We start from the raw sequence: 19,611 nt of genomic DNA on the forward strand, positions 1-19,611 counted from the left end.
CAGGCAATATAGTATTTAATTTACTGAAAAACTGCAAATACAGTTTGATGTTACAACATTTTGAGACATGAGAAGACAGGGATGACAGAAACTTTAAACCACTTTGAGAAACATGACTCAATAAACCAATGATGTTGAATTTGTTGCCCCCTACAGTATAAACTGTGAACATCCACTGTACAAATTCTCACATGCTGTATACGTAACCCTCAGTAGTTACAAAGCTGCATTAGGCAATGAAATAGGGAATAACGTTGTTGGTGTACAAAATGTAAAACAATGCTTTAACACAAATTCATACAGTGGATGGTTTCACTCTGGCTCACTATATGTCCATTTTTAAACAAATGAGAATGATATGCACTTACCGATATTTTAAAAAGAATTATTGTATTCTTGTCAAATGTGTCCATTTTTCAAGTGAAGTTCATAAAAGGCACACTGTTGCCAAGTTTTCGTTCCCTAACACAGCTCACTGAAACTGAGAAAATGTCTCCTTATTCAGCTCCTTTAAAAAAAAGGGACATATTTGCACTATTAGCACTTTGGAGGAAGAAAAATAATAAATGTGCAATGTGCAGGTATATGTAAAAAAAAAAAAAAAAAAAAGTTTTTACATGAGGACATCTGGTCCAAGAACAGAACCCCTTAAGTTTATTTATCTTGGGATAACCAATTAAGTGAGATAAATATCAGTGTGTGCAGCTTTGGTTAAAACTTTGGTCAGTATCTTCAGAATCCGGAAACTCTGTGGAAGGTTTGCAACAGCGACGGCCAGTCCCTCCTTGTCTGAATGGGGCAAACCGCAGCCATTTCTTCACCACGTCAGCATACTGATGATGTGTGGCCTCTTTACCCACTGGTGTTCGTTTCAGAGCACCTAGGAGTTGCGCATTAGAGAAGATGGAGATCATCCTTCTGTACAGCTCAGGGTTATTTATTTACCATTCCAAACAAGCCAGAACATTTTATGTCTTTCTATATCTTTTCTATCAGATACAGATTTTGAAAACAACTGTTGAAGCCTGAGAGACAGTCCCATTTACACATGAATCAAACAGCTACACAAAAAGTTCATGCAACAGTGCATAAAACCCACAATCAAACTTGGTTGTGCATATTGTATATTCAGGTGTGGGGATGATTTTAACCCCTCTGTCAGTAACTTGCACAGGCTCAACTCAGCCACAGTCAGATGTAGTGTTATCAGATGCCCCCATTGAGTACTAACAATTTTGACACATTTGAAAAGCAAAGCAGCATTTATGAAACACACAGCAAAGCTTGTAGCACCAAGCTGTGATTAAAGTATTCTAACTATTCATTAAACACAAAACTTATATGATTTAAATTGGTGGAAAATTATGCAGTATGACAATTTAGAAATATCAATTTTATAAACTATGAAATGAAATGCTTTTGGTAGTGGAGTCTGAACCCCACATCCTGCTTACACTGCTAACTGGAGACACAAGAAATGCCACAACCAGACACCATTCCTTCAAGTGCAATTGTGATTTGTGTCTATAGACACTATTTATGCATGGTGTATATAGTACATCTATACAGTAAATACATGTAAAGTACTGTATGTAGTATTCTGTTTTTTTAAGGATAAGTATGTGCATATTGTATTTTCTTACTGTCAACAAATTTCAGAAAAAGACTAAAACCAACAATGTTCTAATCCATCTCTCAATACTTTCTGACTTCCCTGCCCTGCCTGTGGCTCTCAGCCCTAAGCCCACTAGTTCCTACTGAAGATATATCTTTTTGAACAGCTCACCTAACATCAACTTTCTTTTTATAAAATGGCTCAACAATTTCCTAGAACAGCTGGCCACTGTGGTTTTTAGCAAACATACTTAAACAGGTGGCAATGGAGCATTTGCTGGGGACTATTTTCAGCAGTGGATTAATCCACATTTTTTGCTCTAGTTAAGTATTTCTGGCAGTAGGACGGTGTGTGTGGGTCTGAGTGAAAATAAACAACAGTGTGTGTTCATGGTTATAAAGGCATATGTCACTTAGTGCACCAGTGTGGCTCAATGATGTGTTTTTAATAGTTTATAACAACAATGGAGCTCTATGGCACAGAGGAATAAGATCAGTATCAGGATTTGGATACACACAGAATACTTGTTAGCAGGATCAATTCATGTTCAATGATCATTGTTGGTTTTAGTCTTTTCAGTGGATTTGTTGACAATAAGAACCATAAATAATATCCCTAGATATATCCTTTAAGGTTGTAGATCTATATCATCCATCAATTCTTGAGCTTCCTTTTGAAGCTTTGACATTTCATTCCCCCTGTGTGAGATCAATAAAATTGATCTTATATTTGGGGGTTTTTTTGTACTTACGGAAGAGGACCCCTTGGAGGCGAGTGTTCCTGAAGCTCCTCTTCTGTCCGCGGCCCACCCAATTGAGCTCAGAACCAACAGCGAATGAAAGCACAGCTTGCATAAGCCGTCTCACTGCATCATCGACTGTAGCCCCACCCATCCGTGACAGGTAAGACACCTAGAATTTGGACCAGGTGTCAACACCAGTTTCACAGTAAGCCAAGCTACGTGTTTATAACTATCTGCAATGCTTACATTCACAAAGTAAATGTTATTCTATTAATAAATGTATTCATTAGCAGCCTCAATTATTACTTTCCTTATATTAATACATGTAAAATGTAGGTAAAATACTTGAAAAACCAGTGTATTACAGGAATTTCTACAGTTTCCATGATGAAAACCATAAGAATCAGCTTCCCTTTGAAAACCTCTGCACCCCAAACCCAAACACATTTTATGCATTATTTTCTGGAATACACTTGTGCCAGTTTCAAATTAGTGGTTAAAAAAAATAAACATAGTTCATGCCACCAAAATATCATGCATTGTGGATGCTTTTTATGTCGTAGTAAGGTCAATAACAGGCCTTGACCCTGAATAGCATTTCAGTGCTCTGCTTCTAATAACATTCTTGGAGCAATCACATGATTAGTACTGAGGTCCTTCACAGAAAAAAACGCAACATTCACGTTACCATTCTCTTTTGTATTCCTGGGTCCTCCAGCTGTCTCTCCATCTCATCCAGCTGCTCGAGAGTATTCAGGGGGAGATCCATTTCCAGAGCCTCCACATCCTCCTCCTCATAGCCAGCCTGACTCTGTAGTCGGGCCTGAAGATCCCTCAGCACTTCCCACTGCCTTTGCTGCTCCTCTTTGATTTCCACCAATAGGGAGATGATCTTCCGCTGTGCAACAGGCTCTGGAGAGGAAGAGGTAGAAAGAGGTGGAGTGTGACAGGATTGTGTTTCAAGTTAAGTTTGAGTTTACAAAGTGCAGATGGTGCCATGGATAACCAAAGGAGACTGGCATGTGTTATTTACGTGCTACATACATCACATGATCATAAGTCTAATATATAAATCCAAAACAACACAAAAAACTTGTGTCTGAAAGGCCCGCTATGAAAAAATAATTTATATTTGTGTAAATCTTGATGCTGGGGCATCATGACAGAATAATGTTTGTGCTTGTTGCTTTAAGGTTACAATAGTGAACAGTATGTTGGCAAATAAGCATTTTAAAATGATATAATGATGGCTTTCTTTATTCCTCCACCTGATTTTCAGGTGTCCTAAATACTATCAAATCATTCTCAACATAATTTTATTGCTTTGAGAAATGACTCTTCTCCCACAGATGCTGACACTATATCAGAAACACACTAACTTAATTAAAATGTTAAAGAATGTATGTATAAATACACTGACACCCCCAGTCACAATAATCATAAAAAACATAGTAATCTTGGCAATAGTATTAAATTAAGAGTGCCATCTTCCAATCACCTAGTGTGATTAAAAACACATGGGGCCACATCAACTTAGGTACATTTTTATAGAGATGTCACAATTTTTAGTCTAAATCAATGATAATATGTTAAATTAAATTTTAACTCAGAGTTGAACATGAATTTAATTCTTTTAGTGTGTGCTTTTAAATGCTTTGGTAAATATGTATTTTCATGTTTTTTGTACATATTGCCTGCTACAAATAAACATAACAAATATAAAAAAAATAAAATAGGTAGGCTACACTGACTAGTGAAAAGAGTGTGAATTACTATTCTTCAGGACAGAGTTCAAGACGCAAACACAGAAAATGTGCAAAGAATTAAGTAACTTATAGATATGATAATGACACCATTGCGTGAAATTATTAAAAACACGAACGTTCACAGCATTTTGTGATATCACATTAGGTTAATTCAAGTTACCTTAAGTTAAGGTAGCGTTGACATTCTTGCCATATTTCCTGGCAGACCATTCAAATTATCAAGCTATTTGAAGTTTCGCTAATAACTGTTTACCTGTGGATGAAGCTGAGATAAACTTGTCAGCGGCTTCGGTGCTACAGTCGGAGAGCGGCTCCACACCGAAACTGACGTCTCCTCGCCTCGGCTCATCTTTAAACTCCTCCCCTGAGCGTCTGGAGACATGTTCAACCAGACTGTGCATCTCATCGGACACAGCAGACAGTCTATGCTGGAGTGTTTCCAGAGCAATGTCTGCCATATGTTTGTTCACCAAACCATCCACTCGTCGTTGCATTGACCAGTCGAGATTCTCCCCATTATCGTGATCCATTTAACTTTTCACTAAAACTGTGGACCGATTAAACGTTCCCGAAAACCTTTCTAAACCTTTTGATAACGTTCCTGTGCCTTCTTAGTTAAAAGGAAGTAGCGGAAGTTGTTGAAAACAGAATTTTCCAGCGCATGCTATCACGTTGCACAAACGTCATTGAAATGTTGAAAGAACATTGGGGGATGATTGGGAACTACATTTCCCAAAATGCAAGCGCCACACTGCCGAGGCCAGATTTTTTGAGTGTATACATTTAAATTCTGACAGATTTGTTAAACATCACCAAAATTAACACACATGTATTACTATATTTTTATTATCAAAAATATTGCTGTAAAAAGTAGTGGTTTTTTTAACACACCTACATTTCATATTTTCATTATTCAAAAATACAGTAAAAGTAGGTCTCAGATGGTTAAACCCATATTTATAATGATAACATTTAAATTCAAAACTATGTGCTTCACATTAGTAATAATAATGACTGTGAAAATATATTAATAAAAAAAAGTATTGTTGTTTTATAGTTGTTTTTAACTTACAAATGGTGTAGTGCACATTACTGTAAGGAATCATCAAACATTTAAGGCTGCTTTTTGAAGAAGTTACTGTGTTCATACATCCCAAGCTCGTACTGTTTAATATGTATACATGTAATCATATGAATTAAAAGATAATTAAATTAAAATGTAATATTAATTTATAAATAAGTACCCAATCTACTCAAAAGGTGTAATCATGTTGGACCAAAGACTGTACGTGAAAATATCCTCTGAATGAGGATAAGGGTCAAGTGAAAGTAAGAACACTGTCCAATAAAAGAAACTGAATGTAAAATTTCAAATCAAAAACCATTATAGGATAAATAACACATCTTAATTTATCATCTTCATCTTAGTTTAACTGATACACAGAGGTCTTCTACCTCAATGTAGAATTACAGTTAACATTTGTACATACTGGACCACAAATTAAAGGTGCATGTACCACTTACTGTAGTCAAAATGCAAGGAAATGCTCAAGTATACAAATGTTTCTTTCTGGCCTCTTCTGTGTTGCGTCCTGTTAGCAGTGAAAGTGGTGCACAGATTTGCCCATCTTAAATACACAGTGCTACCGTTCAACCCAACCCCACCTTCATCAAGTTTCAATGGCCGTGACAACGGTCAGTAAACAATCACATTCTTTGTACGTGAACAGACAACCGTCATCTCAAATTCATGCTGCCCATTAGCAGATGTTGAGTGGTCAATTAGATTGCAGTGAGTTTGCATTGATGCAACACATTGCCACCTGGAGGACCTAGTTGACACTACATCAAAAGAACTGCAATCAATACAGAGAAGTAGAGTTAGCACTGAATGGCTACTTCAACAAAGGGGAAAAAAGATCCAAAAACTCATTCTGACATGGGGGGCATGTGTATACAAATTGTGAATCTGGATCAAGTCTAGGTAGTGACACAGTATAGAATCACACCCCAACTTCAAAGCACTTTCCTTTGTTTTGTTCAAAGAATGTGGCTAAAGTTGAGGTGTATCTCTTACTGAGGTTTTCAATTCACACACAGATCACACATCTGAAGATGCAGTGGTCAATACAACTACCCCAACAACAAGCACTTACTGCATTGAGAACCAAAGTTAGTGTTTGTGTTAGGGTAATAATGATGACAGTCTAGACAGACATGACAAAAACTTGAATTGCCATCAATGTCATGAGAAATACACCCCAACTATATAGCACTTTCTTAATGTTGAAGTCAGAGAGTTGCTTAAGTTGAAGTGTATCTCTCACCGAAATTTGTCTCTGAATTAAAAAAGTGGTTTCTTCTTCTTCCATCCGCTTTGTAGAGATACATGTATGAAGGAATCTGTCCCAACCAAGACAACCCCAAAAACTAGCACTTATGAATGCAAGAATCATCAGTGGCTGTATTTGAGGTGATCTGAGAGTGATTTCCGCAAGAAATGTCTCCTCATATGTACAGTTATGTCAATGAAAACTGCCCCAACAAGTAGCACTTACTGAATTGAATATTCAGTGCTCATGTCAGGGTAAAGCCAAAAACTCATCCAGTGCCAAAACAGCATTCATGTAACAACTGATTTAGAATGGGCGTTTGGAAAAATAGCTTGAAAGGAGCCTGGGAAATCAGAGGTCAGAAAACTACCCCAACAAGTAGCACTTACTGCATTCAGGACCCAAGTCAGTGCTTCTGTTCAGGTAATGTTAGTGACCGATTCATACATTTCCCGTGTCATGTAAAACTGATGTGAAATGACTCTCTGCATTTATCTGATGATATGTCTGTTGAAGAACTCACAACCAAGACAACCCCAAAGAGAAGCACTTATGAAAACCAGAATCATCAGTGTCTCTGTTTGAGGTGATCTGAACGTGATTCCGATAGTACCTCTCTTCATTTGCAATCTGTAGCATTTGTCATGTGCAACCGCCCCAACAAGTAGCACTTACTGTAGTCAAAATACAAGGCAATGCTCAAGTTGGGCCAATAACTCAAACTCTCAGTGAAAAATCTTCTTTACTCATGAGGTTCCCTCGGAGCCTAGAGATGTTTCTTTCTGGCCTCTTCTGCGTTGCGTCCTGTTAGCAGTGAAAGTGGTGCACAGATTTGCCCATCTTAAATACACAGTGCTACCGTTCAACCCAACCCCGCCTTCATTTTCATCAAGTTTCAATGGCCGTGACAACGGTCAGTAAACAATCACATTCTTTGTACGTGAATAGACAACCGTCATCTCAAATTCATGCAGGCCGTTAGCAGATGTTGAGTGGTCAATTAGATTGCAGTGAGTTTGCATTGATGCAACACATTGCCACCTGGAGGACCTAGTTGACACTACATCAAAAGAACTGCAATCAATACAGAGAAGTAGAGTTAGCACTGAATGGCTACTTCAACAAAGGGGAAAAAAGATCCAAAAACTCATTCTGACATGGGGGGCATGTGTATACAAATTGTGAATCTGGATCAAGTCTAGGTAGTGACACAGTATAGAATCACACCCCAACTTCAAAGCACTTTCCTTTGTTTTGTTCAAAGAATGTGGCTAAAGTTGAGGTGTATCTCTTACTGAGGTTTTCAATTCACACACAGATCACACATCTGAAGATGCAGTGGTCAATACAACTACCCCAACAACAAGCACTTACTGCATTGAGAACCAAAGTTAGTGTTTGTGTTAGGGTAATAATGATGACAGTCTAGACAGACATGACAAAAACTTGAATTGCCATCAATGTCATGAGAAATACACCCCAACTATATAGCACTTTCTTAATGTTGAAGTCAGAGAGTTGCTTAAGTTGAAGTGTATCTCTCACCGAAATTTGTCTCTGAATTAAAAAAGTGGTTTCTTCTTCTTCCATCCGCTTTGTAGAGATACATGTATGAAGGAATCTGTCCCAACCAAGACAACCCCAAAAACTAGCACTTATGAATGCAAGAATCATCAGTGGCTGTATTTGAGGTGATCTGAGAGTGATTTCCGCAAGAAATGTCTCCTCATATGTACAGTTACTTATGTCAATGAAAACTGCCCCAACAAGTAGCACTTACTGAATTGAACATTCAGTGCTCACGTCAGGGTAAAGCCAAAAACTCATCCAGTGCCAAAACAGCATTCATGTAACAACTGATTTAGAATGGGCGTTTGGAAAAATAGCTTGAAAGGAGCCTGGGAAATCAGAGGTCAGAAAACTACCCCAACAAGTAGCACTTACTGCATTCAGGACCCAAGTCAGTGCTTCTGTTCAGGTAATGTTAGTGACCGATTCATACATTTCCCGTGTCATGTAAAACTGATGTGAAATGACTCTCTGCATTTATCTGATGATATGTCTGTTGAAGAACTCACAACCAAGACAACCCCAAAGAGAAGCACTTATGAAAACCAGAATCATCAGTGTCTCTGTTTGAGGTGATCTGAACGTGATTCCGATAGTACCTCTCTTCATTTGCAATCTGTAGCATTTGTCATGTGCAACCGCCCCAACAAGTAGCACTTACTGTAGTCAAAATACAAGGCAATGCTCAAGTTGGGCCAATAACTCAAACTCTCAGTGAAAAATCTTCTTTACTCATGAGGTTCCCTCGGAGTCTAGAGATGTTTCTTTCTGGCCTCTTCTGCGTTGCGTCCTGTTAGCAGTGAAAGTGGTGCACAGATTTGCCCATCTTAAATACACAGTGCTACCGTTCAACCCAACCCCGCCTTCATTTTCATCAAGTTTCAATGGCCGTGACAACGGTCAGTAAACAATCACATTCTTTGTACGTGAATAGACAACCGTCATCTCAAATTCATGCAGGCCGTTAGCAGATGTTGAGTGGTCAGTTAGATTGCAGTGAGTTTGCATTGATGCAACACATTGCCACCTGGAGGACCTATTTGACACTACATCAAAAGAACTGCAATCAATACAGAGAAGTAGAGTTAGCACTGAATGGCTACTTCAACAAAGGGGAAAAAAGATCCAAAAACTCATTCTGACATGGGGGGCATGTGTATACAAATTGTGAATCTGGATCAAGTCTAGGTAGTGACACAGTATAGAATCACACCCCAACTTCAAAGCACTTTCCTTTGTTTTGTTCAAAGAATGTGGCTAAAGTTGAGGTGTATCTCTTACTGAGGTTTTCAATTCACACACAGATCACACATCTGAAGATGCAGTGGTCAATACAACTACCCCAACAACAAGCACTTACTGCATTGAGAACCAAAGTTAGTGTTTGTGTTAGGGTAATAATGATGACAGTCTAGACAGACATGACAAAAACTTGAATTGCCATCAATGTCATGAGAAATACACCCCAACTATATAGCACTTTCTTAATGTTGAAGTCAGAGAGTTGCTTAAGTTGAAGTGTATCTCTCACCGAAATTTGTCTCTGAATTAAAAAAGTGGTTTCTTCTTCTTCCATCCGCTTTGTAGAGATACATGTGTGAAGGAATCTGTCCCAACCAAGACAACCCCAAAAACTAGCACTTATGAATGCAAGAATCATCAGTGGCTGTATTTGAGGTGATCTGAGAGTGATTTCCGCAAGAAATGTCTCCTCATATGTACAGTTACTTATGTCAATGAAAACTGCCCCAACAAATAGCACTTACTGAATTGAACATTCAGTGCTCACGTCAGGGTAAAGCCAAAAACTCATCCAGTGCCAAAACAGCATTCATGTAACAACTGATTTAGAATGGGCGTTTGGAAAAATAGCTTGAAAGGAGCCTGGGAAATCAGAGGTCAGAAAAACTACCCCAACAAGTAGCACTTACTGCATTCAGGACCCAAGTCAGTGCTTCTGTTCAGGTAATGTTAGTGACCGATTCATACATTTCCCGTGTCATGTAAAACTGATGTGAAATGACTCTCTGCATTTATCTGATGATATGTCTGTTGAAGAACTCACAACCAAGACAACCCCAAAGAGAAGCACTTATGAAAACCAGAATCATCAGTGTCTCTGTTTGAGGTGATCTGAACGTGATTCCGATAGTACCTCTCTTCATTTGCAATCTGTAGCATTTGTCATGTGCAACCGCCCCAACAAGTAGCACTTACTGTAGTCAAAATACAAGGCAATGCTCAAGTTGGGCCAATAACTCAAACTCTCAGTGAAAAATCTTCTTTACTCATGAGGTTCCCTCGGAGTCTAGAGATGTTTCTTTCTGGCCTCTTCTGCGTTGCGTCCTGTTAGCAGTGAAAGTGGTGCACAGATTTGCCCATCTTAAATACACAGTGCTACCGTTCAACCCAACCCCGCCTTCATTTTCATCAAGTTTCAATGGCCGTGACAACGGTCAGTAAACAATCACATTCTTTGTACGTGAATAGACAACCGTCATCTCAAATTCATGCAGGCCGTTAGCAGATGTTGAGTGGTCAATTAGATTGCAGTGAGTTTGCATTGATGCAACACATTGCCACCTGGAGGACCTAGTTGACACTACATCAAAAGAACTGCAATCAATACAGAGAAGTAGAGTTAGCACTGAATGGCTACTTCAACAAAGGGGAAAAAAGATCCAAAAACTCATTCTGACATGGGGGGCATGTGTATACAAATTGTGAATCTGGATCAAGTCTAGGTAGTGACACAGTATAGAATCACACCCCAACTTCAAAGCACTTTCCTTTGTTTTGTTCAAAGAATGTGGCTAAAGTTGAGGTGTATCTCTTACTGAGGTTTTCAATTCACACACAGATCACACATCTGAAGATGCAGTGGTCAATACAACTACCCCAACAACAAGCACTTACTGCATTGAGAACCAAAGTTAGTGTTTGTGTTAGGGTAATAATGATGACAGTCTAGACAGACATGACAAAAACTTGAATTGCCATCAATGTCATGAGAAATACACCCCAACTATTTAGCACTTTCTTAATGTTGAAGTCAGAGAGTTGCTTAAGTTGAAGTGTATCTCTCACCGAAATTTGTCTCTGAATTAAAAAAGTGGTTTCTTCTTCTTCCATCCGCTTTGTAGAGATACATGTGTGAAGGAATCTGTCCCAACCAAGACAACCCCAAAAACTAGCACTTATGAATGCAAGAATCATCAGTGGCTGTATTTGAGGTGATCTGAGAGTGATTTCCGCAAGAAATGTCTCCTCATATGTACAGTTACTTATGTCAATGAAAACTGCCCCAACAAGTAGCACTTACTGAATTGAACATTCAGTGCTCATGTCAGGGTAAAGCCAAAAACTCATCCAGTGCCAAAACAGCATTCATGTAACAACTGATTTAGAATGGGCGTTTGGAAAAATAGCTTGAAAGGAGCCTGGGAAATCAGAGGTCAGAAAAACTACCCCAACAAGTAGCACTTACTGCAGTCAGGACCCAAGTCAGTGCTTCTGTTCAGGTAATGTTAGTGACCGATTCATACATTTCCCGTGTCATGTAAAACTGATGTGAAATGACTCTCTGCATTTATCTGATGATATGTCTGTTGAAGAACTCACAACCAAGACAACCCCAAAGAGAAGCACTTATGAAAACCAGAATCATCAGTGTCTCTGTTTGAGGTGATCTGAACGTGATTCCGATAGTACCTCTCTTCATTTGCAATCTGTAGCATTTGTCATGTGCAACCGCCCCAACAAGTAGCACTTACTGTAGTCAAAATACAAGGCAATGCTCAAGTTGGGCCAATAACTCAAACTCTCAGTGAAAAATCTTCTTTACTCATGAGGTTCCCTCGGAGTCTAGAGATGTTTCTTTCTGGCCTCTTCTGCGTTGCGTCCTGTTAGCAGTGAAAGTGGTGCACAGATTTGCCCATCTTAAATACACAGTGCTACCGTTCAACCCAACCCTGCCTTCATTTTCATCAAGTTTCAATGGCCGTGACAACGGTCAGGAAACAATCACATTCTTTGTACGTGAATAGACAACCGTCATCTCAAATTCATGCAGGCCGTTAGCAGATGTTGAGTGGTCAATTAGATTGCAGTGAGTTTGCATTGATGCAACACATTGCCACCTGGAGGACCTAGTTGACACTACATCAAAAGAACTGCAATCAATACAGAGAAGTAGAGTTAGCACTGAATGGCTACTTCAACAAAGGGGAAAAAAGATCCAAAAACTCATTCTGACATGGGGGGCATGTGTATACAAATTGTGAATCTGGATCAAGTCTAGGTAGTGACCCAGTATAGAATCACACCCCAACTTCAAAGCACTTTCCTTTGTTTTGTTCAAAGAATGTGGCTAAAGTTGAGGTGTATCTCTTACTGAGGTTTTCAATTCACACACAGATCACACATCTGAAGATGCAGTGGTCAATACAACTACCCCAACAACAAGCACTTACTGCATTGAGAACCAAAGTTAGTGTTTGTGTTAGGGTAATAATGATGACAGTCTAGACAGACATGACAAAAACTTGAATTGCCATCAATGTCATGAGAAATACACCCCAACTATATAGCACTTTCTTAATGTTGAAGTCAGAGAGTTGCTTAAGTTGAAGTGTATCTCTCACCGAAATTTGTCTCTGAATTAAAAAAGTGGTTTCTTCTTCTTCCATCCGCTTTGTAGAGATACATGTGTGAAGGAATCTGTCCCAACCAAGACAACCCCAAAAACTAGCACTTATGAATGCAAGAATCATCAGTGGCTGTATTTGAGGTGATCTGAGAGTGATTTCCGCAAGAAATGTCTCCTCATATGTACAGTTACTTATGTCAATGAAAACTGCCCCAACAAGTAGCACTTACTGAATTGAACATTCAGTGCTCATGTCAGGGTAAAGCCAAAAACTCATCCAGTGCCAAAACAGCATTCATGTAACAACTGATTTAGAATGAGCGTTTGGAAAAATAGCTTGAAAGGAGCCTGGGAAATCAGGGGTCAGAAAAACTACCCCAACAAGTAGCACTTACTGCATTCAGGACCCAAGTCAGTGCTTCTGTTCAGGTAATGTTAGTGACCGATTCATACATTTCCCGTGTCATGTAAAACTGATGTGAAATGACTCTCTGCATTTATCTGATGATATGTCTGTTGAAGAACTCACAACCAAGACAACCCCAAAGAGAAGCACTTATGAAAACCAGAATCATCAGTGTCTCTGTTTGAGGTGATCTGAACGTGATTCCGATAGTACCTCTCTTCATTTGCAATCTGTAGCATTTGTCATGTGCAACCGCCCCAACAAGTAGCACTTACTGTAGTCAAAATACAAGGCAATGCTCAAGTTGGGCCAATAACTCAAACTCTCAGTGAAAAATCTTCTTTACTCATGAGGTTCCCTCGGAGTCTAGAGATGTTTCTTTCTGGCCTCTTCTGCGTTGCGACTGTTAGCAGTGAAAGTGGTGCACAGATTTGCCCATCTTAAATACACAGTGCTACCGTTCAACCCAACCCCGCCTTCATTTTCATCAAGTTTCAATGGCCGTGACAACGGTCAGGAAACAATCACATTCTTTGTACGTGAATAGACAACCGTCATCTCAAATTCATGCAGGCCGTTAGCAGATGTTGAGTGGTCAATTAGATTGCAGTGAGTTTGCATTGATGCAACACATTGCCACCTGGAGGACCTAGTTGACACTACATCAAAAGAACTGCAATCAATACAGAGAAGTAGAGTTAGCACTGAATGGCTACTTCAACAAAGGGGAAAAAAGATCCAAAAACTCATTCTGACATGGGGGGCATGTGTATACAAATTGTGAATCTGGATCAAGTCTAGGTAGTGACACAGTATAGAATCACACCCCAACTTCAAAGCACTTTCCTTTGTTTTGTTCAAAGAATGTGGCTAAAGTTGAGGTGTATCTCTTACTGAGGTTTTCAATTCACACACAGATCACACATCTGAAGATGCAGTGGTCAATACAACTACCCCAACAACAAGCACTTACTGCATTGAGAACCAAAGTTAGTGTTTGTGTTAGGGTAATAATGATGACAGTCTAGACAGACATGACAAAAACTTGAATTGCCATCAATGTCATGAGAAATACACCCCAACTATTTAGCACTTTCTTAATGTTGAAGTCAGAGAGTTGCTTAAGTTGAAGTGTATCTCTCACCGAAATTTGTCTCTGAATTAAAAAAGTGGTTTCTTCTTCTTCCATCCGCTTTGTAGAGATACATGTGTGAAGGAATCTGTCCCAACCAAGACAACCCCAAAAACTAGCACTTATGAATGCAAGAATCATCAGTGGCTGTATTTGAGGTGATCTGAGAGTGATTTCCGCAAGAAATGTCTCCTCATATGTACAGTTACTTATGTCAATGAAAACTGCCCCAACAAGTAGCACTTACTGAATTGAACATTCAGTGCTCATGTCAGGGTAAAGCCAAAAACTCATCCAGTGCCAAAACAGCATTCATGTAACAACTGATTTAGAATGGGCGTTTGGAAAAATAGCTTGAAAGGAGCCTGGGAAATCAGAGGTCAGAAAAACTACCCCAACAAGTAGCACTTACTGCAGTCAGGACCCAAGTCAGTGCTTCTGTTCAGGTAATGTTAGTGACCGATTCATACATTTCCCGTGTCATGTAAAACTGATGTGAAATGACTCTCTGCATTTATCTGATGATATGTCTGTTGAAGAACTCACAACCAAGACAACCCCAAAGAGAAGCACTTATGAAAACCAGAATCATCAGTGTCTCTGTTTGAGGTGATCTGAACGTGATTCCGATAGTACCTCTCTTCATTTGCAATCTGTAGCATTTGTCATGTGCAACCGCCCCAACAAGTAGCACTTACTGTAGTCAAAATACAAGGCAATGCTCAAGTTGGGCCAATAACTCAAACTCTCAGTGAAAAATCTTCTTTACTCATGAGGTTCCCTCGGAGTCTAGAGATGTTTCTTTCTGGCCTCTTCTGCGTTGCGTCCTGTTAGCAGTGAAAGTGGTGCACAGATTTGCCCATCTTAAATACACAGTGCTACCGTTCAACCCAACCCTGCCTTCATTTTCATCAAGTTTCAATGGCCGTGACAACGGTCAGGAAACAATCACATTCTTTGTACGTGAATAGACAACCGTCATCTCAAATTCATGCAGGCCGTTAGCAGATGTTGAGTGGTCAATTAGATTGCAGTGAGTTTGCATTGATGCAACACATTGCCACCTGGAGGACCTAGTTGACACTACATCAAAAGAACTGCAATCAATACAGAGAAGTAGAGTTAGCACTGAATGGCTACTTCAACAAAGGGGAAAAAAGATCCAAAAACTCATTCTGACATGGGGGGCATGTGTATACAAATTGTGAATCTGGATCAAGTCTAGGTAGTGACCCAGTATAGAATCACACCCCAACTTCAAAGCACTTTCCTTTGTTTTGTTCAAAGAATGTGGCTAAAGTTGAGGTGTATCTCTTACTGAGGTTTTCAATTCACACACAGATCACACATCTGAAGATGCAGTGGTCAATACAACTACCCCAACAACAAGCACTTACTGCATTGAGAACCAAAGTTAGTGTTTGTGTTAGGGTAATAATGATGACAGTCTAGACAGACATGACAAAAACTTGAATTGCCATCAATGTCATGAGAAATACACCCCAACTATATAGCACTTTCTTAATGTTGAAGTCAGAGAGTTGCTTAAGTTGAAGTGTATCTCTCACCGAAATTTGTCTCTGAATTAAAAAAGTGGTTTCTTCTTCTTCCATCCGCTTTGTAGAGATACATGTGTGAAGGAATCTGTCCCAACCAAGACAACCCCAAAAACTAGCACTTATGAATGCAAGAATCATCAGTGGCTGTATTTGAGGTGATCTGAGAGTGATTTCCGCAAGAAATGTCTCCTCATATGTACAGTTACTTATGTCAATGAAAACTGCCCCAACAAGTAGCACTTACTGAATTGAACATTCAGTGCTCATGTCAGGGTAAAGCCAAAAACTCATCCAGTGCCAAAACAGCATTCATGTAACAACTGATTTAGAATGAGCGTTTGGAAAAATAGCTTGAAAGGAGCCTGGGAAATCAGGGGTCAGAAAAACTACCCCAACAAGTAGCACTTACTGCATTCAGGACCCAAGTCAGTGCTTCTGTTCAGGTAATGTTAGTGACCGATTCATACATTGAAAGTGGTGCACAGATTTGCCCATCTTAAATACACAGTGCTACCGTTCAACCCAACCCCGCCTTCATTTTCATCAAGTTTCAATGGCCGTGACAACGGTCAGGAAACAATCACATTCTTTGTACGTGAATAGACAACCGTCATCTCAAATTCATGCAGGCCGTTGGCAGATGTTGAGTGGTCAATTAGATTGCAGTGAGTTTGCATTGATGCAACACATTGCCACCTGGAGGACCTAGTTGACACTACATCAAAAGAACTGCAATCAATACAGAGAAGTAGAGTTAGCACTGAATGGCTACTTCAACAAAGGGGAAAAAAGATCCAAAAACTCATTCTGACATGGGGGGCATGTGTATACAAATTGTGAATCTGGATCAAGTCTAGGTAGTGACACAGTATAGAATCACACCCCAACTTCAAAGCACTTTCCTTTGTTTTGTTCAAAGAATGTGGCTAAAGTTGAGGTGTATCTCTTACTGAGGTTTTCAATTCACACACAGATCACACATCTGAAGATGCAGTGGTCAATACAACTACCCCAACAACAAGCACTTACTGCATTGAGAACCAAAGTTAGTGTTTGTGTTAGGGTAATAATGATGACAGTCTAGACGGACATGACAAAAACTTGAATTGCCATCAATGTCATGAGAAATACACCCCAACTATATAGCACTTTCTTAATGTTGAAGTCAGAGAGTTGCTTAAGTTGAAGTGTATCTCTCACCGAAATTTGTCTCTGAATTAAAAAAGTGGTTTCTTCTTCTTCCATCTGCTTTGTAGAGATACATGTGTGAAGGAATCTGTCCCAACCAAGACAACCCCAAAAACTAGCACTTATGAATGCAAGAATCATCAGTGGCTGTATTTGAGGTGATCTGAGAGTGATTTCCGCAAGAAATGTCTCCTCATATGTACAGTTACTTATGTCAATGAAAACTGCCCCAACAAGTAGCACTTACTGAATTGAACATTCAGTGCTCACGTCAGGGTAAAGCCAAAAACTCATCCAGTGCCAAAACAGCATTCATGTAACAACTGATTTAGAATGGGCGTTTGGAAAAATAGCTTGAAAGGAGCCTGGGAAATCAGGGGTCAGAAAAACTACCCCAACAAGTAGCACTTACTGCATTCAGGACCCAAGTCAGTGCTTCTGTTCAGGTAATGTTAGTGACCGATTCATACATTTCCCGTGTCATGTAAAACTGATGTGAAATGACTCTCTGCATTTATCTGATGATATGTCTGTTGAAGAACTCACAACCAAGACAACCCCAAAGAGAAGCACTTATGAAAACCAGAATCATCAGTGTCTCTGTTTGAGGTGATCTGAACGTGATTCCGATAGTACCTCTCTTCATTTGCAATCTGTAGCATTTGTCATGTGCAACCGCCCCAACAAGTAGCACTTACTGTAGTCAAAATACAAGGCAATGCTCAAGTTGGGCCAATAACTCAAACTCTCAGTGAAAAATCTTCTTTACTCATGAGGTTCCCTCGGAGTCTAGAGATGTTTCTTTCTGGCCTCTTCTGCGTTGCGTCCTGTTAGCAGTGAAAGTGGTGCACAGATTTGCCCATCTTAAATACACAGTGCTACCGTTCAACCCAACCCCGCCTTCATTTTCATCAAGTTTCAATGGCCGTGACAACGGTCAGTAAACAATCACATTCTTTGTACGTGAATAGACAACCGTCATCTCAAATTCATGCAGGCCGTTAGCAGATGTTGAGTGGTCAATTAGATTGCAGTGAGTTTGCATTGATGCAACACATTGCCACCTGGAGGACCTAGTTGACACTACATCAAAAGAACTGCAATCAATACAGAGAAGTAGAGTTAGCACTGAATGGCTACTTCAACAAAGGGGAAAAAAGATCCAAAAACTCATTCTGACATGGGGGGCATGTGTATACAAATTGTGAATCTGGATCAAGTCTAGGTAGTGACACAGTATAGAATCACACCCCAACTTCAAATCACTTTCCTTTGTTTTGTTCAAAGAATGTGGCTAAAGTTGAGGTGTATCTCTTACTGAGGTTTTCAATTCACACACAGATCACACATCTGAAGATGCAGTGGTCAATACAACTACCCCAACAACAAGCACTTACTGCATTGAGAACCAAAGTTAGTGTTTGTGTTAGGGTAATAATGATGACAGTCTAGACGGACATGACAAAAACTTGAATTGCCATCAATGTCATGAGAAATACACCCCAACTATATAGCACTTTCTTAATGTTGAAGTCAGAGAGTTGCTTAAGTTGAAGTGTATCTCTCACCGAAATTTGTCTCTGAATTAAAAAAGTGGTTTCTTCTTCTTCCATCCGCTTTGTAGAGATACATGTGTGAAGGAATCTGTCCCAACCAAGACAACCCCAAAAACTAGCACTTATGAATGCAAGAATCATCAGTGGCTGTATTTGAGGTGATCTGAGAGTGATTTCCGCAAGAAATGTCTCCTCATATGTACAGTTACTTATGTCAATGAAAACTGCCCCAACAAGTAGCACTTACTGAATTGAACATTCAGTGCTCATGTCAGGGTAAAGCCAAAAACTCATCCAGTGCCAAAACAGCATTCATGTAACAACTGATTTAGAATGGGCGTTTGGAAAAATAGCTTGAAAGGAGCCTGGGAAATCAGAGGTCAGAAAAACTACCCCAACAAGTAGCACTTACTGCATTCAGGACCCAAGTCAGTGCTTCTGTTCAGGTAATGTTAGTGACCGATTCATACATTTCCCGTGTCATGTAAAACTGATGTGAAATGACTCTCTGCATTTATCTGATGATATGTCTGTTGAAGAACTCACAACCAAGACAACCCCAAAGAGAAGCACTTATGAAAACCAGAATCATCAGTGTCTCTGTTTGAGGTGATCTGAACGTGATTCCGATAGTACCTCTCTTCATTTGCAATCTGTAGCATTTGTCATGTGCAACCGCCCCAACAAGTAGCACTTACTGTAGTCAAAATACAAGGCAATGCTCAAGTTGGGCCAATAACTCAAACTCTCAGTGAAAAATCTTCTTTACTCATGAGGTTCCCTCGGAGTCTAGAGATGTTTCTTTCTGGCCTCTTCTGCGTTGCGTCCTGTTAGCAGTGAAAGTGGTGCACAGATTTGCCCATCTTAAATACACAGTGCTACCGTTCAACCCAACCCCGCCTTCATTTTCATCAAGTTTCAATGGCCGTGACAACGGTCAGGAAACAATCACATTCTTTGTACGTGAATAGACAACCGTCATCTCAAATTCATGCAGGCCGTTAGCAGATGTTGAGTGGTCAATTAGATTGCAGTGAGTTTGCATTGATGCAACACATTGCCACCTGGAGGACCTAGTTGACACTACATCAAAAGAA

At 39.7% G+C, this 19,611-nt stretch overlaps 1 protein-coding gene across 1 annotated transcript; it reads right to left on the reverse strand.

Moving 5' to 3' along the window:
• Positions 1–4,817, reverse strand: si:dkey-187a12.4. The gene is made up of 4 exons (XM_042433626.1): positions 4,377–4,817; positions 3,046–3,269; positions 2,367–2,526; positions 1–880 (listed from the first exon to the last, which is right to left on the reverse strand). Exons 1-4 carry the CDS (start codon positions 4,651–4,653, stop codon positions 693–695), a joined length of 849 nt encoding a protein of 282 aa, XP_042289560.1. The 5' UTR covers positions 4,654–4,817; the 3' UTR covers positions 1–692.
• Positions 4,818–19,611: the final 14,794 nt, after the last annotated feature.

Source organism: Thunnus maccoyii, chromosome 14 (assembly GCF_910596095.1).
Source record: "Thunnus maccoyii chromosome 14, fThuMac1.1, whole genome shotgun sequence".
In the NCBI taxonomy this organism is placed as follows: Eukaryota; Metazoa; Chordata; class Actinopteri; order Scombriformes; family Scombridae; genus Thunnus; species Thunnus maccoyii.

Coding starts and splice junctions, on each gene's coding strand:
- si:dkey-187a12.4 (XM_042433626.1), bottom strand. CDS start 4,653: ATGGATCACGATAATGGGGAGAATCTCGACTGGTCAATGCAACGACGA. Junction 2,527..3,045: donor CAGGAATACAAAAGAGAATG/GTAACGTGAATG, acceptor TCCAAATTCTAG/GTGTCTTACCTGTCACGGAT. Junction 881..2,366: donor CCTCCAAGGGGTCCTCTTCC/GTAAGTACAAAA, acceptor CGCAACTCCTAG/GTGCTCTGAAACGAACACCA.